General features: G+C 34.1%; 1 protein-coding gene across 2 annotated transcripts in view; it reads left to right on the plus strand.

Moving 5' to 3' along the window:
- Nucleotides 1-676: 676 nt before the first annotated feature.
- The window catches only part of LOC110024828 (endoplasmic reticulum metallopeptidase 1), a 71,000-nt gene continuing 47,518 nt past the window's right edge, over nt 677-24,158 (plus strand). For both annotated transcript variants that reach the window (XM_020724998.1, XM_020724999.1), the window contains exons 1-7: nt 677-1,045; nt 1,119-1,204; nt 4,789-4,890; nt 5,713-5,819; nt 5,919-6,019; nt 13,470-13,557; nt 17,384-17,472. In XM_020724998.1, coding sequence (XP_020580657.1) covers nt 833-1,045; nt 1,119-1,204; nt 4,789-4,890; nt 5,713-5,819; nt 5,919-6,019; nt 13,470-13,557; nt 17,384-17,472 — 786 coding nt within the window. In that variant the 5' untranslated portion in view covers nt 677-832. The remainder of the gene's footprint in view (nt 1,046-1,118; nt 1,205-4,788; nt 4,891-5,712; nt 5,820-5,918; nt 6,020-13,469; nt 13,558-17,383; nt 17,473-24,158) is intronic.

Raw genomic sequence — 24,158 nt, forward strand, 5'->3', positions numbered from 1 at the left:
ATATAGGGGTATGAGTTTTAGAATTATAATTATGCCCTGTGATCATTAAGTCTCTGACGGGGTTCTTTTAGTACATTACATGTTTTAGATATATTAAATGATAAATTTGTTGATTCGATCAGTGTAGGTCCCAACGATTGGTGGTGTGCAACTTATTGATTTCCCTCGATCTAGCTCGTCGTTGCTCCTTGGTTCGACAGGTTAGTTATGGCTAGTCGTCAGACATTTTAGTTGCACGTTCCCTAGGCTTGGCTTCAAGGAGCTCTTCTTGCACTAGAGTTTGTCGACCTGTAGACATATTCCTCCATTGATTCGTCATTTAACTTGACTGTTGGATTACCTCGAGATTCATGCTAATTTTTTTTTTTTTTTTGTATACATTAATAAAATTAAAAATTTGAAGTGATACATTAGTATAATAAAATAAAAATCCAATAATCTAAAACAACCTAGCACTATAGCACTTAGAATAACCTTAGGCCCACTTTTGGTGAGATGCGCACTATTTAAACCTGTGAATAAGAATATATTTAAACCCATTTTGGTAACTGCTCACAAACTGCCGGCAGGTCGGATCATGACTGCCGCACGAATCTTAACACAGACGCGTCAGACGGCCGGCTAGTTGGAGTTCGACGGACGCCCAACGAAACGGAATGAGAACCCCTCTGTCTGCTACCTCTGTTTCTTGCTCTCGCTCCTTTGTTCTCCTCCCTCTTACCAACGAGATATTTCAACGAGATCTCAGGGAGCAAGCGAGCAAATACTTCAACACAGAGAAAGAGAAAGAGAGTGTGTGTGGTCGGACGGAGGGAGGGAGGTGGGAAGGGAGATGGGTTCATGGATGAAAGCGGAGGAAGCAAGAGCTTTCAAATGCCTCCTTGCGCTCGCGCTCATGTACGCGATCATGGCGTTCGCGGCGTACACTGTCGTGCACATGAGCTACGTCCGCCCACTTCCGGAAGACGCATCTCCCGCGCGGTTCTCTGAGGGCAGGGTGCTTAGTCATCTCCGCCGCCTCACCGTTGACATAGATGGTCGCCAGGTTATCCAATCATTGAGGTTTGGTCTTTTGAGATTGGATTTCGGGGTTTTGACCTTATTCTTGGGTTTGGCAGGAGGGGAGGCCGGGGTTGGAGGAGGCGGCGCAGTACATTAAAGGAGAGCTGGAAGCTATCAAGAATCGGTCTGGGCCGGAGTACAGGCAAGTGGAATGACTAGCGTTGATTTGAATTTGAAGTGTTTGTTGAAGCAAATCGATTAGAGCAATACGCCTTAAATAAAGTTGGATTCATTGGACAATTTTGGAACATAGTTTGTTTTGCTTTGCTTCTAATGAAAACCACGTTTTTAATTTCCAGGCGATGATTTGTATTTGTTCCTAATCGTTTTGACATACCAAGAATTAACTAAAAAAAAAAAAAGAAAGAATTAACAATGCTGCCCTGTGTTGCCCTGTGTGTGAGCCCATGCTTTTATGATCTTGTTTTGAAGCCTTACAATATAATATAATAAGAGTGTTTTACAGTTCACTGAGAGAAGTAGTTATTTGATTGTTTTTTGGAAATTTCAGGATTCCTATAAATCTGCACTAAAAAATGGCAAGCTTATGGGTTAAAATTACACGAACTTTTAGCAAACTATCAGAATTCCTATAAGCTTGATAGTTGAGAGAAAAACAAATATTATGTGAGCTTCAGCTAGTGCTTGAGAGTTGAAATCACACGAACTTTTAGCAAAGTTTGCAGGTTTTGAAGGCTTGCTTGGGGGCTGTTTAGGTGCTGAAATGTGACAAGTTTCAATTGAGTTTGGGACTGTTTATGTGTAAGTTTGGAGCTGGTTTAGAATAGGATTTCAACCTATTTGGAGAGTGATTTCAGCAAGGTTTAGTGGTTGTTTGATAGTAGAATTTGAGAAATTTTGAGGCTATTTTGTTTCAGAATTTGCAATGGCAAGCTTTTTCAATTCAATTCAATTAGATTGATTTACATACATTCCACCCAACTCTTATGTTTTTACATATCTAACACCTAAATTTTGTTGTCTACATTTATATCATTCAAGTCTTTCTTATCACAAACTACTTTTCTAACTTGAAATTGAGATGCATCTTTTCATGCATGAGGTGGTATGTTTGTAAAAATTGAAGCTTAGGTGTTAGATATGTAGAAACAAAGTCTAGATATAGATAACAAGTTATGTATCCTTGAATATTAGGCGAATATCCAATTAAAAGCTTGCAATAATAATAATTTGGAGGATGACATGCGTACTAGGAAAAAGTGGTATGTCTGTAAATCTTCCTAAATAATATGATCATTTTGTCCAGTTCCTCGATAATGATTTTTGAATTCTACAAACGAACATGAATATATTTATCAGTTAACATAAGTAAAACTTGACTTTGGTTACTTACAAGAAGTAAATGGTTGAAGTTTTGTAACTAATATTGTATTAATATGATATTAATATAAGATAATATAATGAGAAAAATGTATGATGCGCCACCAGAGCTACATCCATATAACTTAGAATTATTGAAGCAATTCTTCTGCCACCAAAGTTAGCATACTCTATTTAAACTAACCTTGTAATCTTATTTATGTAAATAGAGTACGAAAGATTTACCCACACACTACTCAATTCTCATGCATTTAAATTAGATATGTTTCACCTTGTAAAATGGCAACATATCAAAGTAGAATTTAATGAATCATGAAAATTATTTTGGAATTTAATAAACATAAAATCAACATCTATAATATATATACTTTGATAATGCACACATGTATGTGTGTGTGTCTATATATATATAATGAATTAATTAATCAGAATATATTTATTCATGTATTATATATATAATATTTAAAAGATTTAAAAGAATTTGAATTTTGGAGGGTTTGAAAACTGATTTTAAACTTGGCCAATTTGAAAATAATTTGCGTGCCTGCGCGTGCGCATGTCTATATATATATATATATTGTTTGAAACTTAATTTAGACATAGTATGACATCAATAAATTATGATATTTTCAGCCAATATAAATTATTGAAAGATAGGATTTGTAGCTAGTATTATACAAAGTTTTCTTTGCTATCTAACTTGTTGGATCCAAGTGGACATATTCCTCTACTGTTTTTTCTCGCAATTTGTTTTTTTCTCTGAACTTCTAGTATTCAAAGTTTTCGTTGCCATTAATTCAAGTTTAGGATTTATAGCTCAATGAAGATGAAGAAATGTAAGTGGTTTAGCATATTCATTTCGTTATGTCAATGAATGAGAATGTTGGTAAAAAGATATGGCTAATGGCTAATAATCAATAGAGTATGAGCAAGTTTTACTTACTTGTACTTGCAATTACAAGTTTAGATTGGTTTGAACATAACTTGTACTTCTGTTAATTTTGTATCCAGCTATCTCATCTTCAAATCCCTCTAATTTTGGGTTGGTTCAAATGTTACTTGATTTCTGCATGACTCAAATATATTTTCCGTAAACTCAAATTTTAAAAATATAAGCTTCCTTTCAAATTTTACTCGATTTCTGCATGCTCATATAAGCTTGATAGTTGTCTGAGTTGTGGGATTAATGCAGCAAATCAAATGAAATCACTTTTTTTGTTTTAGTTCATTTAAAATATTTTAACTTTGCCCGTGTGTTTTGTATGACTTATATTTAAGTCATTAAGGATATGTATAATAGAGTTGTTACTTTTGTTCGAATTGAAGGAGGATTTACCAAATATTTTCCTATTTCAGTTGGATTACATCAGAGATCGGCTTTAAGTCCATATCCTTTTGCTTTAATTATGGATGGTCTTACTGGATATTTACAGGAGGATGTACCTTGGTGTATGCTTTTTGCTGATGATAACTTTCTTGTGGATAAAATGAGAGAAAAAGCTCAGGAAAAACTTGAATTATGGAGGTCTACATTGGAGTCTAAAGGCTTTCATTTGAGTAGAACTAAAACTGAATACATGAAATGTAATTTTAGTAATAGTAGCTCTAGTGACAGAAGTGTAACTTTGGGTAATCAATTTATTAAAAGGTTTGAACGATTTTAATATATCGGGTCTGTTGTTCAAAGCGATGGTGATATATATGAGGATGTTAATAGTAGAATTTAAGTTGGTTGGTTGAAGTCAGGAATGCTTTAGGCCTTTTGTGTGATAGAAAAGTACCGCTTAGACTGAAAGGAAAATTTTATAAGACTGTGATGAGACCTGCAATGCTCTATGGTGCTGAATGTTGGCTTTTAAAAGGGAAGCATAATACTAAGTTAAGTGTTGCTGAGATGAGAATGTTAGGTGGATGAGTGGCTTTACAGTTAGAGACAAAGTGCTAAATGAATATATCCATGATAGGGTTGGTGTAGCTCCTGTGATGGACGAAATTAGAGAAAATCGTCTTAGATGGTTTGGTCACATTAAACGTTGACCATCTGATGATCCGATTAGGAGAGTAGATGTTTTAGATTCGACTTATGTTAAGAAAGGCAGAGGTGGACCTAGGAAGACTTGGGCTTGTTGTATAAAAAGTGATCTTAATTTATTAGAACTAAATAAAAATATGACACTAAATAAGACGCAATGGAGAAAAAAGATTCATGTAGCCGACCCCACGAAGTGGGATTAAGGCTTTGTTGTTGTTGTTGTTGTTGTAGTGTTTGTTGTATGACCATTTTAAAATTTTCTTATGAATAATGTGTTTTGTTGTTACTCATGACTTGTAATTCACGTATGGTGATTATTTTATATTTGAGACTTAGCCACATTCATATTTCAGGGTTGAGGTTGATGAGGCATTGGTTAGTGGTTCCTTCAACATGATATTTTTGCGTCACAGCATTTCTCTTGCATACAGAGGCCATAAGAACATTCTTTTGAGGTAATTTCATCACTGAATGCTTACTTGATTCTATTTAATTCTTGGATACTTTAACATATATATATATATATATATATATATATACCTGTACATGAAAAGATATAATTCATTTTTTAAAAGTTAAAAGTGATGCTTTTGATGTGATATGGAAATTTTAGACGGTCTAAAAGGAAAAAAAATAAACTTTACATGTTAGCTAATCGGGTGGTATGTATGTAAATGTCCCTAGAAAAAATTAACAGGTAGATTATGTAATACAACAAATGGATGATGAGAGAGAAAAGTTTAATCATGCTATAGACATTTCAGCAAAGTAGCCACTATGTTATTGAGTTTCCTATATATTGTTTGATGTTACATCTTGTGCATACATATGAATAAATTTTTATGATGAAATATTTTTTCCATTATTTTATGCAATTACCTTGCATTAATGGTATTGAGATTGCCTAAACAATTTCTCATCCAGTGAAGAAGTTAATGGAAGGTTGTTAGCTCTTGTTTATTTATTTATTTTTTTTGTGTTTTGATAAGTTTGAATCTCTTAAATTGACATGCTTATGTTCTTACTGTATTTTATCTGTTTTAATTAACTTTTATGGCTCTTCTTTATTTATTTTTTGTTTACAAAACAAAAATCAAATATAATTTTGAATTGCTTTTTTGTGGGATTCATGCTTGAAGGTTAGTGATTTGTATTTGCTCACCCCTTCATACATCTTTGATCGATTAGTATATATCCATGGATTGTTTAATTTGCAAGTTTACTTTTTTTGCAAGTTATCAAGGACTGTACCCTACCCTATAGTGGTTACTTTGCAGGATTGCTTCAAATTCTTCAAATGATGATGATCCATCTGTTCTGTTGAATGGTCACTTTGACAGTCCAGTTGGATCTACAGGTGCAGGAGATTGTGGTTCTTGTGTTGGTAAGTGTTGCTGATGATATTCCCACATTTACATGCCATTGTTTACAAAAAAAAAATCAAATATAATTTCCGATTGATTTAGCATTTTTTTTACTCCAGCTTCTATGCTTGAGTTAGCAAGACTCGTGGTTGACTCAAATTGGATTCCACCCAAACCAATAATCTTTCTTTTTAATGGCGCAGAAGAACTGTTCCTTTTGGTAAAGCAATTGCATATTCATTTTCAAATGTGGTTTATGATTTCATTTGCTAGTTTTTTTCTAATTTCACTTGGTGGATCATTTTCATTTAATGATTATGATGCAATTCAAATTTTTTTTCTTCTTATTAATCTTTCTGTTTCTGATATATTTAATGCTACAGTGTTATTCTATTATAGCTGTCCCTGCTAATACACGCTACTTGAAATAATTGGCTCTTAACTTTTGCTAAAATAACCGACTAACATTGTTATACATTACTAAGAATAGTGCTCGTGTTTTATTCCATTTAATGTCATTTGTAATTTATGGAGTATAAATTCTTTGAAAGGCATTAATCCAATTATTGTAGGACTTGCAAAGATTTTATTTGCTATATTCTTCGTGAAACATTTAGTAGAAATGAATGAAAAAATGATGATTCATTAAGACTATCCCAAATATTTGGGATCAATGATGAAGATGATTTCCAATCCTTTGAAGTAGTTTTTTTCTTGTTTTATTCGGAAACTTTCAACTTTAATATACCATCATTTTAAAGTGACCAAATTTATATTTCCATTTAAACTTGCACTGTTTGAAGTTATAACATCCACCTGGAGATATTTTGGTTTTTAAAGAATAGTACAAGAAATGTTCATGATCCAAAATAATTTTTTTAAGTTGGATTAAAAATCAGGTCGGCATGAAAAAAATATTTTTTTTATTTTCTTGTGTGGAACTTGTGAGGTTGATTGAAGTTCCTTGATCAATAAATTATTTACTCAATAAATAAATGCAATCTTAACTCAATGGAAGTGGTGATTGTGGTTGTAACATCTTTTCTTTATATTAGTAATTGCTGTAAGGCTTTTTCCTTCTTATGCCTCTATGGTAAAATAGAAATGATCTGTAGCTATAGAGGTTATTTAGTTTGATATCGTCAAATTTCCTCATCTATAGAAGGCGAAGAACAATAGATGAAAAGAAGGTAAAAGAAGAAGTCCAAGGCTAGAACTTTGAAGTGAACTCCTTGTAAAGTACTTTTAAACTTTTCAGGAGATGCTAATATATATAATTGAAACAATAATCAATTCCATATAATTAATCACATTTAATATGCCAACTCATCAAGGCCAAATTTAGATTTTTATAATGCTATTTTTCTTATTCTTTTCTAATTTATGCAAAGAGATGAGAATTTGGGAATTAATGCACCTCCATGATCTCTTTGGCCAGGTAATTCAAGTCTTTCGTGAACTGGCTCAATCAAGTTTATAAACACTTAAACCAACTAACTAGGAACCATAAGGTCTTCTAAATCAATTTACCAAAAAGCTAAAGTTGCTATGGAAGAAAATCAATTGATAAGCTCAAAAATTGATGTCTTTTAGTTGTCTAGGGCACTCACACATTTTGGATAAACTCATCCATAGGACTCAACCATTGAAATCAGTGAAGCATCTTAAAGTTACACCTAAATCAGCATGATATACCAGAAAGTCATCAAGGAGTCATCCTTAATGATCTCATCCTTTATTTAAAATCTGTTAATCTCTGTAGCTATATAGTTACAAGCTAATTTGATTCATTCATTTTAGAGAAAGCACTTCTAAAGCCTTATCATGTAAATTACTTGTATGCATCACTCTTGGAGCAGCGTTAATAAAGTTCAACCTGAACTTATAAATAAGAGGTTAGATATTGAGTTTGACAATTAAGTCCACTTTAGCATAAAATTGTACCTTCCTAACAACAACAATCTAGTTTGATTCCTAGAGCTTCTTTCTTTCTCTCTTTCTCCTCTTCTTTTTCTTCTTTTTTTCTTGAGCTTAGTTCATAATTGTTAGTTAAATTCTAATGTTCATGTCTCATGATAATCTCTTTTGATCATACATAAGATTTGACATAGGTGGGTACAATTTATTTGATTAGATCTACCACTAACGCCCTTCCGGGCTTATATCTATCATAATAGAGTAGGTGAAAGTCGATCACTTGAATGACCCAAATTTATTTATCCAACTTATTCTTAAACTCACAAAGATCCAATAAGATATGAGTTCATTATTCAAAGGCATTCCAAAATATTATAATCATTCATTTACTAGGCTTTTAGTAAACCTCAGAGTTTATATAAACATAAATTGAAACTCGTAATATACACTATCTTAAACCCTAAACCCTTGACAAACCCAATCAAGGTCATATTTAGGTCGTCCAAAGTTATTTTTGACCTTAGCCTATTTCGTTAGGAGAGATAGTCGATCCAGCCCGACTGACAAATTCTTATATATAAATGTGGGAACCTTATAGCTTATAATGGATGTTTGTTGAACGTGTGATTTTAAGTCAATCTTTGTTTTTAGAAAGTTTCAAGCTCTATCAAGTGCGTTCAATTATTCACCACTTTGGGGGTTTTGGTCATTGGGGAACTTATGAATTTTTGTCGCGATTATAATTTAGTTGTGTTATTTTAAGGTGAACTATCTGGTCAGATGGCCTGAGTTATAATTGTACCTTTTGTGCTGCTATTTGATAACAAAATCACTCGACTAGAAGACATGCTACTCCTTTTTTAGTGTGGAATTTTTGGGAGTGATCTTAGAGAAATGCCTAAATGACACCGACTTTTGGAATTTGAAGTTAATTTTAAAATTTTCATCTTTGACAAATTATTGTGAAGGATGGTTGAATGTTTAATTTATATGTTGTGTTGTGGATTTCACTTGAACTTTTTAGATTTCACAAGTTTTTTGAATTTTCATATTTTTCTTGTAATTTAAAAGGATTTTACATTGAAAATTTGCGGCATTCTGTTAGTAAAGATCCATTTTTGTTAATATTTTCTCTCAGTGATGCCATCAATGACATATTTTGGATTGTCTTACATTTTGTTAACTTTACTTGCTTGCTCTCAGAGAATTGTCGGTCAACTTTTTCGATAGATTTGAAAATATGGTATATGAAAATAATTTTTGAAATTTAATTTAATATAATAGGTATATAGTTTGAGTTTTAAAAGCAGTATATTTTAATTTTTGAAAAATGAGACCAAATGGATCTCATTAGTCAAATAGTTTGCATAATCGTGTCTGACATCGCGAATATTACACTCTCCCGAAAAATATGTGTAAACCTCGGCGATAGACCCAATCCTACAAATTAAGAGATTTGTGACATCCGTTTGGTCTGCGAACCTTTTTTATGTATGACCGACAAGTTCCCCTATTTAATACAAAGATTAAATAGAGTTTATTTTATCTGGGTTTCAAGTTCCCTATAGAGGCAAACCCCTATAGTTAATTACATCCCAAATGACATGAGTTACTTGAGAAAACTCTCGATAATGATCAATGGTTCTAGTCTTCAAGAATTCAAGGTTCAGGTTTTCAAGGCTTCAGGTTTTCAAGGTAGGATGAGGAAAATCAAGTGGGAATGACTCAATGAGGAACATTTATTTTCAAGAGTCCAAAGGAAGGAGAAGGTAGAGGATGTCACTGATCCGAGGTAAATCTCGATGACTTCCCAGACTATCCTACGGTGTGACTACATTTTTGGAGACAACGTTAATTAAGTGTTTGATCTTGCCAGTTTTATTATTTGGGACTTAAACTTGCATAATGTCTGATTATGCAAATAGTCGACAGAGATATGAGGGTTTACGTCGTACCGTACGACAACCTCAGAACCTACGTCGAGTTAGGACTTATTCTGCACAACATGGTTGCATAAGAGCCTAAAAAAAGGGAGTGTGAGGATTTACGTCGCTCGAGGCAAACCACGCTATCTCGAAATCCTATGGGTTGTTATCATACTAGGAAGGGATAATGCTGAAGAAGATCCTCTTACTGCTCGGTCTGAATTCCTCGTCGTGCTGCTCTCAAAGTTGACTCCAAGCTCCTATCGTCGTGACAACTCCAGGGTTTAAGTGATTGAGATTAGTAGTTTGTGCTTCACAATTTTGGTGTCAATATTTAATTTTGTTTTGTTTCAATTTTGATTTTGCATGCAGAGTAGTCAAATTGCAGGTAAATAAAAAGTACTTCAAAGATAAAATGCAGTAACGTAAAATGCTGTAGATAAACTGTAAAAACGTACCTGGGCATCTGCTACTGTTGCGTTATTAATGTTGCGAGCATAATATGATTTGCAGCAGATTTAAATAAACTTGCAAGAAAATTAAACAAGGCGAGAAAACCCAACGCGAAAGTCAGAAAAATGAGTTGTAAAAATCACAAGCAAAAGAAACCTTTAGCCACATATGAAAGATCAGGACTGGGTATAAGACATTGGTAAAAGTAGGAGGCTCAGAGCTAGGCTGTGTGCTTCCCGATCTTGAACAAGAGTTACCAGCCCGACAATCTACGGAAGGTAGTCTTTAACCTCAATCCAAGCGACTAGCCGTGGACCTTTATAAATTTTCATAAAAAAGATTCTTTGATTCTCATGCAAAAGTTGTTTTAAGTCCTTTTTTATACAGAGTTCTTTTAATCATGCAAAAAAAAAAAATTGTTTTATTTTTATAAATATTTTGTAAAGTCGTACAGTCCACAGACTAGTCACTCTAATCGTGTTAGAACTACTGACAACCTAAGAGTGTCGGGGGCAACGATCACATCAAGAGTCGATGAATAGTATCATGGATCCTTTCCTCTCCCTTATAGAAGGTCCTCGAGGTAGTACCCACAATAGGTTCTAGTATATGTGAAGTATGAGTTGCCTCTACACCGGATATTTCCGGAAGAAGTGGAGCTACGAGGTTCTCCTGATTATCAGTTTGAATACTATCATTTGTAGGTAATAGTCCATCAATATTGTTTTCTATGGGATTTGATGGTGTGAGCATCAAATCACTCGCAGTAGCAGTAACAAGAGTGTCATTGGGGGGGGTCCTAAGGGGCAACGAACACCTCCTGTCTGGTAGTATCCTCTCCAGGTGTAACTAAAATGTTCAGAGCAGTGAGGTTTGACCCATCCTTATTCACTTGAACCTTAGATTTCAAATTTGGATGAAACTTGTGGCATTTATCAAGGACATGACCAAACATCTTACAGTGGGTACAATATGGGGGTCTGTGCTCCATGTCGATTTGTTGCCAATAACCATTATGGGTTGTGCCCAACCAGACTTCAGTAACATCAGGTAAAGTAACATCCCTTTCCACAAGTATTCTAGCCACCGAGGGTCTGGTTAGATTGAAAGTAGGCAGATCTAGTTTCAAAGAATCCCCAAGGATAACCCCAATAGAGTAGAGAACCTGATGGTGAAAAAAATGATGAGAGTCTCATGATTTGGGTCGAAATCAGGATACCACTTGAGTAGCTTCATAGGTTTACCAGCGATGTTAAGATATTTTCTGGAGAAAATCCGAGTGTAGTCCTTAGACACGGTTAACTGAATCAATACATGTTTTCCATCCATGAGCCATACTTTTCACTTTTCTATTAATTTGAGGTCATCAAAATTTTTCCTAATAATTTTCATAGATGAGTGTCCCCACTGAAATTTTCCAATAAGAGCAAATTTGAAGTTGTCAGTCAGCATTAAAATTTCTGAGGTGGAGAAAAAGAGTGTTGACTTCCCACTTTTTCTGCTTGCATTCTTAATAAAGGAACAATCACCTGTACCATCACGATGCTCCTTATAACTTGAACGGAAGACAACCGCCGTCTTCCCCTGAGAAATACCCACCACGTAGACAAAGGAGGAGGTTTTACCAGGTTCAACTGGAGAAGAAGGAAACTTCATCACAGCAAAGAAAAGCCTTGCAAGTCGGGCAGAAACAAAAAAGACAAGCCGAAGAGCTGCGCAGGAATCATAGATGAAATGCACAAAAGACGGAAGACAGGCAACGAAGTCACAACTCGGCAGAAACCGCAGCTTGATCTGCGCAGAAAAGAACCGCAAAAGCTCGAAGGCTAGCTGGAAGGCGCAAAGGAGGAGACGACGAAACCGCAGAAGCAGACGCCGAAGCCCTTCGTCGTTTGGCTCGAGAGAGAAGACGAAAATTCGTCATTGTCGTCGAGTCAGGAATCAAACCAGGGTTTCGTCGTCGGGCAAAACCTTATCAGAGCGAATCGCCATCGCTAGCGTGTATATATATACATATATATAGAAAGAGCTACTCATGGCTATTTACCCGTTAATAACAAAGACGGTTATATATACTCACACGCGCGCGCGCTAACACATACAACTTTTAATATTTTGAAATCTTTCTTTGCACAATTATTTTTAATCATGAGGGAAAGTGAAGCCAAAATTGATTACTGAAAACCAAGAATCTTTGTAAAGTAGCCCGCATCCAACATGGATGCTAGGATTGAAAGCTGGGTGATATCATCTTTATTAGAATAGGCTTTTACCAGAATGAGTGATGTTTCTCTACGTCAAAAGTTGGCATTTTTAATGACCTGTTTTTCTATGCGCTCATAAGTGGTTTAAATCATTTATGTTTTTATTAATTTATGATGGCGAATGGAGGCTTCTTTGCTGTTGATATTCATATAATGGCTTCTGGTGAGATCTCTCATTTAGCCTGAGTCAGTACATGTACTCAATAGATGTGTTCTAGGTTCTAGCATTAAGGCAGAGAAAGCGGCTGCAAAATTTATTTTTGGTATATACATACACACCACATAATCCTTATGTATTTACTTATATAAAACCTAATTTAATATTTAGATTCGTAGTGCTCAAATTTTTACCATCACATCAAGAATACCACTTCTACTTACTTTTTAAATGTCAAATGCACCATTTTATGCATAGATTTATAGCACCAAGTTGTTATAATCGTAAATATAAAACTTCAGGTGTTAGATATGTATATCCACAAGAAATGTGGCGCATGTATGTAAAATTCCCAATTTATTTAGGCATGAGACTTTAACAATTTAAGTACTTCCTTATTATTACTATCTTGCTTTCCGAGTGTATGTACTTTTATTTTCTACAATTCACCTGCTTCTTGCGGCCTTGTATGAAAATATAACATTATGATTAGGGTCTTTTCCATGGAAATAATATACCCCTACCAGTGGAAAAAAATTACCCCCACCAATGAGGAATCGTATTTCTTATGTCCATTCTATGTATTTTTCATATTAAGACATTTCCTTATGTCTTTTGAGGTGATCAAAATATTTTATTGGATTTGATCTATTGCCATTTTTTTTAAGCTAAGCCCGATAAGTTACTATTTTTAGCAAAAAACAATTCTTCCATGTATTTTTCCTATGCTCTGATTAGAATGTCCTGCTCGTGTTCATCAGTTTTTATATTGCTGGAGTGTTGTTTTATTTGAGCATTGTGGTTTTACACAAAGCCCGACTGTGTGACTAACAGAAGATTACTCCAAAACTGAAAGAGAGTAGTATCCAATAAAGCTACTTGATGGATTTATTTGGATTTCTGTTTGTCAACTCGTCTTCTTCTCTGATTTTTCCATATGTCAATACATTTCAGGGGTCTCATGGATTTGTGAAGACGCATAAATGGAGAGATACAGTTGGGGCTTTTATTAATTTAGAGGCATCTGGGACTGGTGGTCTTGGTATGTTTAAAAACAATATTTGCTTATTCTATGAAATGTTTTTCTTAAGCAAGAACACAAGTATTATTATCAATGAATGGAAAAGAGTACAACACTAAGCAATGCAAAACATGGCAAACTGAAGATAACTTTGGGAAATTTGCATACATACCGTACAATTCTTCTCTTAGATAACTTTGTTTTGTTTGGACTAATTGAATTTTGTTGTTGAGTTTCTTATAATGAATATCTCTAATCTGATAAGAGATGGCAATCTTTTTTTTCTTTACCACATGATTGAAACAAAATGGGATGTTTGTTACCAGTGAATCTAAATCATTTGAAGAATGTAAGCTGCATGATTCACATAAAGAAGCTCAATTGGCACTTGGTTCTTAAATGAATAACTTTAAAATTGCTTAGGGAAATCTTGTATTTTCTGAATGATTTCTTTATGCAAGCATAACCAGATTGTAAGTCTAAGAGCTCTAAGAATTGGGAGTGACACGGGCGTCATAGGGGGAAGCAAAATCTTGTCTTGTATGCGGGACTACTGCAGCCGAAGTGTCTCATTTTTGTGTCTAGATCGAACCGGTCTAGTTTTTTTGCGTGGTGTCGACCGATGTCACAACTCAACTGCCACTCCAAAGTCAACTGAGATGCTACAAAGCCGGACTATTCGATCAAACTAAATTCTTCTCAACACTTGTTCTATACTGCGAAATCATGACCCAATAGGTGATAAACTAGTCTACCTAAATCACCGCAAATATACTTAATTTATTTCATTCTTTAATTCATCCATATGCATATATACTCGGAAGTATGAAATATTATATCACCAAAACATATATTTCTATACAGAGTTGTTAAATCCAATATAATAAAAGTACATACTCAAAAGCTGTATAATTCATACCTGGGTACTTGTCCCGGTGCTTCTTACTCTTTTCTGAAAGTCAACAACTTAGAATAAGCAACAATGAGCTCAACAAAATAATCAAGACAAATAATATTTTATAGATGAAAAACAAAACATGTTTGCTTATATGTAACTCGTGTACATGTCCATAACGCATGCTACAACATGTTATAATCATATAAAATATGTAAAAGAAAATGCATGTAATGTAGGGAATCATGACTGTTGTACAAAATATGTATTCTATCCATTCATTTGTAATCATAAACATATTCATAAGATTATCCATTCATTTGTAATCATAAACGTATTCATAAGAGTTATTAGCCTGATCATAAAAATGTCACTTGTAATTATATATGTTTCAACTTATTTTACATGTCCATAATGCATGCTATAATATACTATAATCATATAAAATATGTAAAATAAAAGATATGTAATGTAGGAAATCATGACTAATGTACAAAATATGTATTACATCCATTCATGCGTAATCATAAATATATTCATAAGAGTCATCAACCTAATCATAAAAATGTCAATTGTAAATGTATATGTTTCAACTATTTTCACATTTGTCATGTCTTTGGGTCGTCACCCAGCCTGAAGACCAAATTAACTATCGATAAAGATTGGGTTCTCTCTACATAATCAATAACTCTCAGGTACCAACGGTTTCCTACATTGTCATATTCTGATATCAATAGTTCTTGGACTTTCATCTCTGTTTGAATACCAAGTGACGCGGAGCTCGTGGGGGACTGACTGGTCCTTTTGGAGGGGCGCCTCACCGCCCCTTCCTTCCTCCTTTCATTTTTTTCCCTTCCTTTTTCTTTCCTTTCATCCTCTTACTTTTTTTTCTAGGCTTTTCCTAATTTAATTCCTTTCCTAAAAATCTAAATTCTGATTTCATTCTCCTTAATTTAAATCTTTCCTAAAATCTGAGAACTTGATTTTATTTTTGTTTTCCTTTCTTAATTTAAATGATTCCTAATTTAGGCTCAAATCTTTTATATGTAGGAGTTGAAGAGTCTAAGGTTAAGGGTTTTGATTTTGAAATCTGAATTCAAGGTTTACCTTTGGTATCTTCTCTTCGAGAACTATATCCGACATTAAGGTAGTGTTACGACTGTCCCTCGTTTGAGGTAGTGATTATCTCCACGGGTCTGGGTGGTGCTCCGGCTGTAGCTCGACCCCATCGAGATATTTATATTTCCTTCCTCCTTCCCTTCCTGCTGTCTACCATACTTTCTGCAGCTTCCTGCACCCAACCATCATCGCTACAGATCCCCTTCCCCTTCCCTACCACCTCACCATCCCTATTGCCCACCTGCGGCCAACAGGAAATTTATTAGGATTAATTAAAGTTAATTAAGTTTATACTTATAAGAATTTATATCTCCCCAAATAATTACAATTCATTCATAGTGTATACATCAAATTGATCGATTTGACGTATATAATTTTATAAAATCGCTTCAATTAAATTTTGGTGGATGTGAAATTTGGGGTTTACCTTAAAATTGCCAAAACTGGGTGTTAAATGCGGTCTTCTTGGGTCACTCATAGTTATCCTATTATTATATAGTTATTTAGGTTTAGAGTATTGGTGTGTTATTTGTCGAGACAGCCGCCACCATCTTGGTTTTTCCTTTCGATGGCCGAAACCGAGGTTTTGAGTGGTGGTTCGACTGTATATCGCTTCTGAGGTGGTGATTATCTTCTCCATCCCCTTCCACATTTTCGCCACGTCACTCTCAGCCACCCTCCATTGCTGTAGCTGCCCCCGAAATGCAGCCCATTGCTGTTTTCCTTGCAGTTTTTCAATTCCAGTCGCATGTCCTCGCTGCAGCCTTCTTGCTGTCCCGTGGTTCGCTGCATCCCCTGTCCCTGCCTTCGTCATTCCCTTTTGCCGCGGCTACCCGGAACAATGTGTATTTGTTGTTCACCTATAGTTCCAACTGTCCAGCCACCCATTTTTTTCATTCCAGCTTGTTGTTATTATTGCAACTCCTTCCCTTCGCTGCTGTTGTCCTTCTCCCTTGCCGACAGCCCATAACCGCACTCTCAGCTACTTCCACGTTGTGCAGCCCCCTCTTTCTTGCTGCCCCTGCCCAGGACAGCAGTCCATTTGTCGTTCTTCCAGCTTTGCACCTCCCCCCACAGTTACCCACACACCTTTTCTTCCGCCACATCTTCCAGTCTTTTCCCCACCCTTTGCTACTTTGCCAGAGGACCAAACCCTCGCCCATCACCTTCACCATCCCGAGATTCACCCTAGTTTGAGCATTTGTGTTGTGTCTGTTGCTATTTCTATTTCCATTTGTGAGATTGTATTTCCCTATTTTGAATTCAGCAATAATATTTAATTTTCCTATTAGTGTTTAAGTTTAAGTCCGGTATGAGTGAGCATTGACACATTAGATGGAGATGCAGGCTTCATAACCCTATGCATAGATTCCCAAATTTGGATAGTAATGGCTGTCCGTAGAAAAGATATGGTAGAGAAAGCCAGAAAATAGAGATATTCTAATGTTGGATTTAACCAGAACTGGAGATAATACTGTTTCTTAAACTCATATATTTTCTGTAGTGGATAAATGATTTAGGCAATTGCAAATTACCAAACTATCCCCCAAACAATCAAACTTCTGATGCACACAAAAATATGATAAAAAAGACTTGAAAATTTTGTTAATACTTTGTGTATATTACAATGAAGTGCTGCAAAGCACAACACTTTTTATCAGTCAATCAAAATGTGGGTTTGAAACTTTATATAGTTTTCTCATATCTACATTTTGCTGTGCTTTAGCGCACTTTATACAATATGTAGTTACTGTTTAAGTACATCTTTTGCAACAGAACATTTTAAAGTTATTCTTTTTTTGTTGTTTCCCTTATATGTCTTTCAATCAACAGATTTAGTTTGCCAATCTGGACCTGGCTCTTGGCCTGCATCTATCTATGTCCAGGCTGCAAAGTATCCCATGGCAAACAGTGTGGCACAGGTTTCACTTTAGTATTCCATTATTATATATATATATTTTGCCTGTTTATTTGATGAGTTTACCATATGAAGTATACTGTACGTATTTTAGCGAAGTGTACTGAGTTTTGATTCATAAATGTCAAACTTATGATTTGATGCTTTTATCAGCTAATTATGAAAGATGTCATTTTTAATAAAATCATTAAATTGCATTGATTCCCATACCAATTTATTGAAGGTTTTTCATTAGCCACACCGTACCATATTGATCTGAACATTTTAATGGAGTTACTTATTTTACGATTCAGTTTGCAATGTTTTTGCTCAGAATTCTTGTACCATGGCAGCCTCTGTGCTAGAATGAGTCTAAAGATTCTTTTCTTTTTTGACAAGTTTCCTTGAACTAAGCTTGGTCTTGTTGGGGTTGTAAAAATCCATAGTTGGGTGGATCTCAATGCAATTAACTCATAAATCAATGAGCTACCAACAACCTTTCCTCTTTCCTTCTTGTCCCATGCAAGGAAGGAGTTAACTTCGAGGGATGTGGGGAGGGTCATTGGATTGCCCTCTTCTCACTAACCTCCTTTGATCTCTTTTTTTAGTGAGCATCCCATTCATTGTGTTTGATCGTGATAAGGTACCCTAATTTTTAAGCAACTCATCAGGCCATTTTTTCTTCCCTAAGTTATTAATATGTACATACCTTCATTTCTTGGCTCATTTGCATTGAATGGTTTTTCCTTTTATATGACCTTTAATTTTTTTCCTAATGACCCCAAACTTGAGCCACAAAGCATCTCAAAATTATTCTCTTCATCTTATTATCAAAATTTCAATTTTTCCACTCTATTGGACTAGTGTTTAAATCAGCAAATTGAGTTTTTTAGTTCATCGATGTGAGACATTTCCAATGGTGGTGACAATCCAGGCCAGGCCACCATAGCTGGCCGCACGGGCCCACCCTTGTTTGGGTGGGTTGAACTGCAACGTGGGGATGGGATCATCTAACTTTTTAATAAAGGGATTTGCAATGTTGTTCATCTATTTTTGATAAGAACTAGTATTTTGGCATAATCTAAATAAGGATTAGAATACCCCCCTAAATATAGAAATAACCCAATTTTTTCCATATTTGTTGGATTTTGAATTGTTGGATTGATGGGTAATTCCAAATATTTAGTTGCCATTTAATCTCCTTAATGATTGCTTCTTGTGTTATCAAATATGTCCTGTTCTAATCTTTGGAGGACAATCTCAGCTACCTCAGTGGCCGGCCTTACCTTTCTGTCAGTTTATATATCATCTTAAGGTTGTGCCGACCTGAAGAGGATTGACCCGACAGTTCTTTACATCAATGTGGGCTCTAAAAATCCCCTCATTATGGTGTTGATTATTTGAGTGATTTTATTCAAATTTTGTACAACGTAGATTGAATATTGTATAAGACACTATCCAAGGATTTTGCTTTCCTTTGGTGACTTTATAATATAGTTCATGATTTTCCATAGATGCATCGTCCTATAATTAGTTACCATTCTCAATTACAAGAAAGAACCTTCGATCTATGCTAATCAATATGCTCTATAATTTTTTTCTTTAGTAGTAACAATTTGGATTAGAGGAAGGAAACATATGTCATTCGTGGCTTAAAGTGAATGTCGGTGGTATGATTATAAGTCCAGTTAAGATCTCATGCTTTCATTTTCTCTATTTTTCATGGAGCATATTTTTGTTTAGTTAATGGATGTATTCAGTTGAACTTTTATCAATGGATCCTTGCTAGAAATTTTAGATTCTGCCGTATAAGGGGACTTTTTAAGCTTAAGATGAAAACTCGAAGGGGCAACTTTAAGCTAACTACTGTTAACAGAGGCTTTCATGATGGTAGTATAGTGATAAAATTTTGAGCAAATTAAATTGAACTTCTATTTTATTAATAGGTCCCTTTCATCAGAGTTGATTTCAATCACCTCCACGACCTATCCAATATTTTTCTTAAAATTATTTATAGCTTTTGTCAATGTCTATTTTAATTCCAAGAATCATTTTTTGCTTCCACTAGGATTTTATTGTCAAATTTTATTTGACAATTATTTTTGAGATTGTTAATTTTCTCGATGTTGGCCCCTACAATGAACATGTTTTTTGTGAATGTAAGATAATGCAATATTTTCCAATTCCTCTGTTCAACATTGCATATGTGAAAGTAAATCATGTTCATGTATTCAACAAATTTTGGATATTATTGAGTGGTTTGTTTTGAACCATATAGGTTTTTTTTGGGTTTATATACTAAATTTTCTTGTTCTTATACAACAACGGCTCTGGGATATTACATATAGATATTTTTCTTTAGATTACCAGTTTTAACATCCATTTATTTTAAGTGAAAATATTATGCAGCTAGAATACTCGATATTAATCATGTATTCATTTGTTTAACCTCATGAGAGAAAATTTTAATGAAGTCAACATCTTTTGTTTGCTGGAAGACTTTCATCACTAGTTTTGCCTTATATCATTTGTTGCCATTATGCTTCTATTTGTTTTTATAGATCCATTTATTTTGTAATTTTTATACCATTAGATAGTTATCAGTATATTTGTATTATTTTTTTGCAGAGATTATCTTTTCATTGTTGGCTGTCACTTAGATAAAATTGTAATTAACTTTATAGTATTCATGTTTAGCTGCATCGTTAGTCGCAAGTAATATAGGGAAGGAATTATCGATTAACAGGCTTTGAGATTTTTTATGATCTTTTGACTCATTCCTGTTGGTACCGGCTGAGGCTGATTTTGATATTTTTGGTGTCTCCTATCTATTATTAAAATAATAAACTCTTTTAATTCACTTTACTTTTTAGTAATGGTCTCTCTCAATCCTATCTAGGCAGTCATTATATGTTTGGTTATTTTGAAAATAGTGTAAATGGTTTTTATTATATTTTAATCTTCATCATAACAGAATTTTTGACCAAATTCATTCTTCATTTTGCCAGTAAAATATTATTATTTTTTATTTTTGGTCAAGTTTATTTCATTCATTATTTTTATCTATATGCATGCAAGAATGACAATAAAAATTTTTCAAATGTGAAGCATGCTTTCTTTTCACCCCAGGCTTCTTTAGGATGCCCAAAATGAAGAGCTATAGATGGCCTAATTGATAAGGCATGCTGCTATATGAACTATATTAGCCTAAAGTATATTCGATAGTCATGCATGAGTCTCATGATTCTCGCTCTTTCACTCATAATTTTTTTATTTACTCTTTAGTGACTTTTGATGTGAGTTATTTTGATAAACTTTTTAATGAAGTTTCTGAAAATACGATCGACCTTAGTGATTTTAATATCGTGAATAATAATAAAACGTTTCATTTTTACCATCGCATTAGTAAAAAAGGAGTTGAGGAGGCTTTAAAGAAAACCAAGGGTGGAAAGTTTGTAGGACCTAATGATATCCCAATTGAAGTGTGGAAATATTTAGGAGATTTGGGAGTTTCTTGGCTTACTAAACTCTTTAATTTTATTTTAAAAACTAAAAAGATGCCTGAGGAGTGAAGGAAAAGTATTTTGGTCCCATTTTTAAGAATAAGGGGATGCACAAGAGTGTGCAAATTATAGAGGAATTAAGTTGATGTGTCATACTTTAAAGTTATGGGAGAGGGTAATTGAATTTAGGTTAAGACGCATTACAAAGTTTTCTCATAATCCATTTGGATTTATGCCGGGCAGGTCTACTATGGAAGCTATACATTTATTTAAAGGTATGATGGAGAAGTTCAGAGATAATAAGGAGAATCTACATTTGATTTTGATTGATTTAGAAAAAGCTTCCGATAAGTTTCCAAGAGATATCCTTTGGAGAGTTCTTGAGAAGAAAAGTGTTGATATGACTTATATTCAACTCATTAACGATATGTATACTAGAGTTGTTACTTGTGTTCAAACTGAATGAGGATTGACCAAATATTTTTCTATTTCTGTTGGATTACATCAGGGATCGGCTTTAAGCCCATAACTTTTTGCTTTAGTTATGGATGGTCTTACTGGACATCTACAGGAGGATGTACCTTGGTTTATGTTTTTTGTTGTTGATATCTTTCTCGTGGATAAAACGAGAGAAAAAGCCCAAGAAAAACGTAGTAACTCTGGTGACAGAAGTGTGACTTTGGGTGATCAAATTATTAAATGGTGTGAACGATTTAGATATCTTGGGTTCCGTTGTTCAAAGCGATGGTGATATAGTTGGGGAAGTTTATAGTAGAATTCAAGTTGGTTGGTTGAAGTGGAGGAATGCTTCGGGCCTTTTGTGTGATAGAAAAGTACCGCTTAGACTGAAAGGAAAATTTTATAAGACGGTGGTGAGACCTGCAATGCTCTATGGCGCTGAATGTTGGCCTTTAAAAGAGAAGCATAATAATAAGTTAAGTGTTGCCGAGATGAGAATGATTAGGTGGATGAGTGGCTTTAAACTTAGAGACAAAATGCGAAATGAATATATCCATGATAGGGTTGGTGTAGCTCCTGTGACGGACAAAATTAGAGAAAGCCGTCTTAGATGGTTTGGTCACATTAAACATCGACCAGCTGATGATCCGATTAGGAGAGTAGATGTTTTAGATTCAACTTGTGTTAAGGCAGAGGTAGACCTAGGAAGACTTGGGCTTATTGTATAAAAAATGATCTTAATTTACTAGAACTAAATGAAAATATGACACTAAATATGACACAATGGAGAAAAAGGATTCATGTAGCGGACCCCACGTAGTGAGATTAAGGATTTGTTATTGTTGTACTCTTTAGTGACTTTATTTTATTGAGTTCCTGTGATCATTATTATCGTAAGAATCCTATCAATAGTGCAGTAATTATTGAATTCTACGTTTATACTCTCTATCATTGTCGAATCCTGGCAATTTAATATTTTTGTTGGTCACTGTTGCAGTCAAGCATATTCATCTTACAAAATTATTAAAAATATCAGATTTATTTTGAATAAATGAATCTCATATCTTTCTGAGGCAATTATCTATGAATGTGGCATAGCATATTGAGCCTCTTAGAGATGGGATGGGGAAGGCTTTTGGACATCTATATGTAGTTCTAGATTTTTAGTTTTAAATTTTACTTTAATTTTTTTAGAAGCTGTTCTTCTTTGCTTTCTAAAATCTATTTTCACAAAAGCAAGATTTACTAGATTTTAAATTTGAATTATTTTTGAGAATCAGGGAATTTTAAGCTCTTCTCAGCCATGTGGCCTAATCTTTTGATGCTAGATGTTATTTTATGTATTTGACATTTGTAATTCTCATTGTTTCTGCACCTGTGATCATGTAGAGTGTATCTATGTTATTTTATCAGGAAACCATTTTAGCATTTTTGGTCACCTTCTAGCTATTAGTATTGAATATGTCATTGCATTCTTCTAGTGTAAGCTGCTCTATAAAAATCATTTTTTTCTTAGGTTAGAAATGCATCTGACCTTAGCTTATAAAATCCAAGGGCACATTGTCAGCAGGAAATATTGTGCCAAGTTTTCATGCAGAGTAATTTATCATTAAATTTTTATGAGAAGCGGGTAGAATCATACAGATGAGTTCAATATTCATGATTGGACTTTCAGTACTAAGGATCAATGCATCATGAACTTGTTTAATAGCAATATTCATAATTTATACTTTCTGCTTTTACTCTTATTCCTGTTTGTTGTAACAATCTTTCATTATATGTTATGGCTTTTCATATTACCAACATCTGCCCGGGTGATCTCAAATTTGCTTTTAATTTGATATGTATTTTGGTTCTTATTTAGTGATTTGGATCTACTTACTTTGATGATTACTTTTTGAATACTTGCTATGTTATCATTATTCAAAGCAAAAGAAGAAATTTCACCTGTGTCATGTCATTAGATATCATTTTAAGGATGATGTTTGTTACATCATTTAACTTCAATTTATTCGATCTATAAAGCTGCTGACAATTATTACTATATCATTTAGTTTCAACTTTCAAGGAACAATAAGAATTAATTTTGTCATCAAAGTTGATGTTTATCGAGCTCAATTAATTTGAGTTTGAGTTGATTTCAATGATGTGCTTAATAACGGAGGCTCCTTCAGACATCTAGAGATTAAAAAAATTGTGCATTGAGATATACTTTATTGACAACATTAATAGCAGATGGATTCTTATACATGTTTGTGATGACTGATCAGAACTTTCATGGTATTGTCATTGAAAATGTTGAATACAATATTCATGGTTGGGGATGGGCTAATGACTCCCAAGTGCTTGCTTGTCTATCAACTCCCATTCATCTTGATCAATAATATAAGCCTTTATTCTTTTTAAAAGTTGATAAAGTTCTCCATGATAATTATAATATTTTATTTTCATGTTCCAATAATATTGTAAGTTTCGGCCATCAAATTTGTTGATCTTGAGATTTCTTCTGCTATTACTTAAATTTCTACGTAGCTTAATTGGCTTTGATGTCAGTTTGGTGGAATAGTGAAAATTTTTTGATCAAAATCGAATAATAATAAATAATGAATACAACAAAGATTATAACCACAAGATTTGAGTTTACATGGTTCAATATATCTACCTACACCTATATTTGCATAGAGGTCAAGTATTTCTTAAAATTTTAAGGGAGCACATCAAAGATTTTTTTTTAACAAGAAAATAAGGA

The sequence above is a fragment of the Phalaenopsis equestris genome, unplaced genomic scaffold (assembly GCF_001263595.1).
Source record: "Phalaenopsis equestris unplaced genomic scaffold, ASM126359v1 Scaffold000276, whole genome shotgun sequence".
In the NCBI taxonomy this organism is placed as follows: domain Eukaryota; kingdom Viridiplantae; phylum Streptophyta; class Magnoliopsida; order Asparagales; family Orchidaceae; genus Phalaenopsis; species Phalaenopsis equestris.